The sequence below is a fragment of the Colobus angolensis genome, unplaced genomic scaffold (assembly GCF_000951035.1).
Source record: "Colobus angolensis palliatus isolate OR3802 unplaced genomic scaffold, Cang.pa_1.0 Scaffold138, whole genome shotgun sequence".
NCBI classification, from domain to species: domain Eukaryota; kingdom Metazoa; phylum Chordata; class Mammalia; order Primates; family Cercopithecidae; genus Colobus; species Colobus angolensis.
In genome coordinates this window covers 3,853,088-3,856,326 of record NW_012114466.1, presented here as the reverse complement: position 1 = coordinate 3,856,326, position 3,239 = coordinate 3,853,088, and the positions used below count along the sequence as shown (strand labels likewise).

Sequence of the window (3,239 nt, the reverse complement as noted above, 5' to 3'; positions counted from 1 at the left end):
TCTTCATACTTGAGAAAAAGCACGTTGGAGTCCATGCGGTGCTCCCAGAACTCCTGCACGTGCTCAAACCAGGAGCCATAGCCCACTGCGGAGACAGGGGACAGGGTGAGCCACACAGCTGGGCAGGAGAAGCATGCACATGGGGCCGTCCCCACCCCACAGGGCTGCCCTCCTGCCGCCCAGCAGCCGTGATAAGGACATCATGATCCCTGCAGACACATCCGGCAAAGGCCCCCGAAGCACTCCCGTCCTGAGCCATCCCAGCCCTCCCGCCTTCAGCACACCTTGAAGACCTGACCATGGGGGTGACAGCCTCGGAGGTGGTCTCTGTGGTACCTGGCAGTGGACCGCAACAGTGCCCATTACTTTATCCACTTAACAAGTGGTCACCAGGAAGCCCTGGAACAAAGTCCAGAGGAACTGGGACAGGGGCCACTAGGGTTTGCTAGTGGGGACAGGGTGGGGTGTTGGAAGTTGTAGGACAGATCCAGAACATGGGGCTCTGCTGGGCAAGAGGGCCACAGGCAGTAGCCTCAGTAAATCAAGGAACTCTCCATGGGAACTGAAAGCTGAAGACGGGCAGGGAGTCCTGTCCTGACCTCCAAGAAGCCAGCACTCCTGCACCCACACCTTGGCCCTGCACTTCCTGCGTGGCCTGCGCTGCCTCAGAGCCCCTGGTGTGCAGTGGGGGACACAGCCAGGGACCAACTCATGGGGTCTCCAGCCTGCTTTGCAGGGTTCTTTATAAAAGCTATGGATCTTCCTCTGCCTGTCACATGCGGTGACCACCACTGTAAGGGTTTCTTCCAAAGGGACCTCCATATGACAGAGAGCAAGGCGTCAGTTAAGGATCACTGGGCAGTGGGGGCTGACTGCGCTGAGCCGCGGGAAGCAGCCCAGCTGGATGAGGGGCGCTGGCTGTAGAAATTCCTCTGCTGGGCCCTGCCCCCAGGCCGCCTGCAGGATTCCCAGGGAGGAGCTGCACCCACACCCCACCAAAACCTCCACTTTCTGTGGAATAAAGCTGAGTCCCAGAGAAGGGAAGAGACTTCCCCAAGTCACCAACAGGTCAGTAATCATGGGGGCCCAGACAGGGAAGCCCAAGTCACCTGACTGCAGGCCCGTCAAGGGGAGCTAAGTCCAAGCAGATGAGCCCCTGGGGCAGAAGGAAGAGTCGAATGGCCCCGTGAACGTGGAAGGTAAAGACAAACCCCACTTCATTCCAAGGAAGAATGCACCAAGATGTCAAAAACAGACATCCTCACAACATGGAGATGCATGGGGAAAATGTGAGGACCCTGGAAGAAGCAAGGCATGAAGGATGCACACGTGGTCCTGCACTGATGCGAGGAGCAAGTGCACCGGGTCCCCGGCGCAGGAGTGGGGACGGGAACCAGCTGCAGGTTGCTGGGTAGAGAGCCTTCCCACCAGAATGCCTGAGAGGAGGGAGGGCGCCGGGCCCCTCCACGCTCTTCCCTGGGCTCCACGCTGCTTTGTGAAAGGGAAGGGACCCTGTCTACACAGCGTCTTCACACTGCAGGCGCCGCAGGGACCCTGTCTACACAGCGTCCGCACACTGCAGGCGCCGCAGGGACCCTGTCTACACAGCGTCGCCGCACACTGCAGGTGCCGCAGGGACCCTGTCTACACAGCGTCCGCACACTGCAGGTGCCGCAGGGACCCTGTCTACACAGCGTCCGCACACTGCAGGTGTCATAGGGTGCCTGTCACGGGGCATCCTCCCACTGCAGGTGCCACCTGCCTCCAGGGCCCTTTGCCCTCCAGCCTTGCAGAGTTGGTCGCCATCCTCAGGCCCGGTTGTTTATGCAGGTCCCTCCTGCCATCGCCTTGTGCTGTGGTCTCTGAGCCCAGCCTGTCTAGCCATGGTGTGCTTTCAGGGTTCCCATGCGTATTAGTTACCAACGTCTTCAGGACGTCAGGCAGGGGAGTCCAGCAGTCCTCAGTATGTGCGTGCTCACTGAGTGACTATGAAGGATGGAGCACAGGGGGTGCTGAGTGGGCCTGTCTACAGGGTTTGCTGGGACCAAGGCACGTGTGTGGGACCTTGCACCCAGAGGAGGACAGGTCTGTGATTGTGGCAACATGGAGAGGCCTATATTAAGAGAACTGCTAACTGCTCTGGCCTGAGCAAGATGTTTGTAGCCTCTTCCATAGCCTCTTCCACGTGCTGGTCTGAATGTGGGCATGGTCCCCATGCTCTGCAGAGAGGACAATCCATGCTGAACCCTAGGAAACAGCTTCAGAAGTCCATGAGTGTGTTGCTCCAAATGCCTGGTGGACCACAAGGGCAGGTGCCAGGGCAGGGAGGCCGTGGGAAGAGAGGCTGGACAGAAGGTCTGGAACAGGCTCAGGGGGCTTCAGGGTGCGGGTGTGGGGTCTCCTGCCCCGTGCAGGCAGGGCCACTTCTCAGCAAGCACAGTGGAAGGAGAGGTTCAAGGGCTGGAAACAATCATTCCAGGGTTTTGAGGCCCTCGTGGGTTTTTAAACTGCAAGCAACAGAGTTGGCCTGTGGCGCCCTGCACCGCCCCGCCAAGAGTCCCCCTTCAACCAGGCCTGGCGGCAGCTCCAGGTCCACTCCCTAAGTTCCACTTAAACTCAGGGGCATTACGTTCCAGGATCTCTGCTACATGATGCATCCTAATCTTGTCACACAATTCCCCTATAGAATCCCTGATAAGTCACACTGAACAATGCAGCTCAGCATCACTTCAGTTGGAAAATAAAATAGAAAGTGTATTTTCAGTCTTGGGTAGGGATGAGTCTCAGTGTAGATTTAATTGAAGTGCAGCTTTTATGACACATTTCAAAGCTCCTCTGCTGCACACCCTACACTGCTCACTTCTGTCCCAGGACCCCCAAAAGCCATGGCTGGCCATGGGGAGCCATGGCCCCCATGGAAGGCAGGAGCAGAACCGCACTGAGGAGCTCCTGCCACCACTCCCAAGGGACAGGCGGCCCAGCAGGGCAAGAGAGTAAGGACTGGGAGCGAGTGGGACCGAGACAAGGGGCCCGGTCCTGCCTGCCTTGAGTGCAGGGCAGGGTGGAACCCAGCCTCGCTCCTCTGCAGGGGCTGGAACGGAAGCCAGAGAACAGCACCCAGCACTCTCGGCCCGGCTGTCCTCCTCCCTGCCTCCCTGTGGGCACAAGTGTACCCTGCCCGGGTGGCTTGCCTGTGCCTGAGGTTCGGCCCGGCTGTCCTCCTCCCAGCAGGCACAAGT

The 3,239-nt window shown here is 59.0% G+C and overlaps 1 protein-coding gene across 1 annotated transcript in view; it reads right to left on the bottom strand.

The window, feature by feature from the left end:
• Positions 1-3,239, bottom strand: part of SULT4A1 (sulfotransferase family 4A, member 1) — a 19,155-nt gene that overhangs the window by 8,116 nt on the left and 7,800 nt on the right. The window contains exons 4-5 of the mRNA XM_011934802.1: positions 2,630-2,680; positions 1-172 (exon numbers count right to left, since the gene is read on the bottom strand). Coding sequence (XP_011790192.1) covers positions 1-172; positions 2,630-2,680 — 223 coding nt within the window. The remainder of the gene's footprint in view (positions 173-2,629; positions 2,681-3,239) is intronic.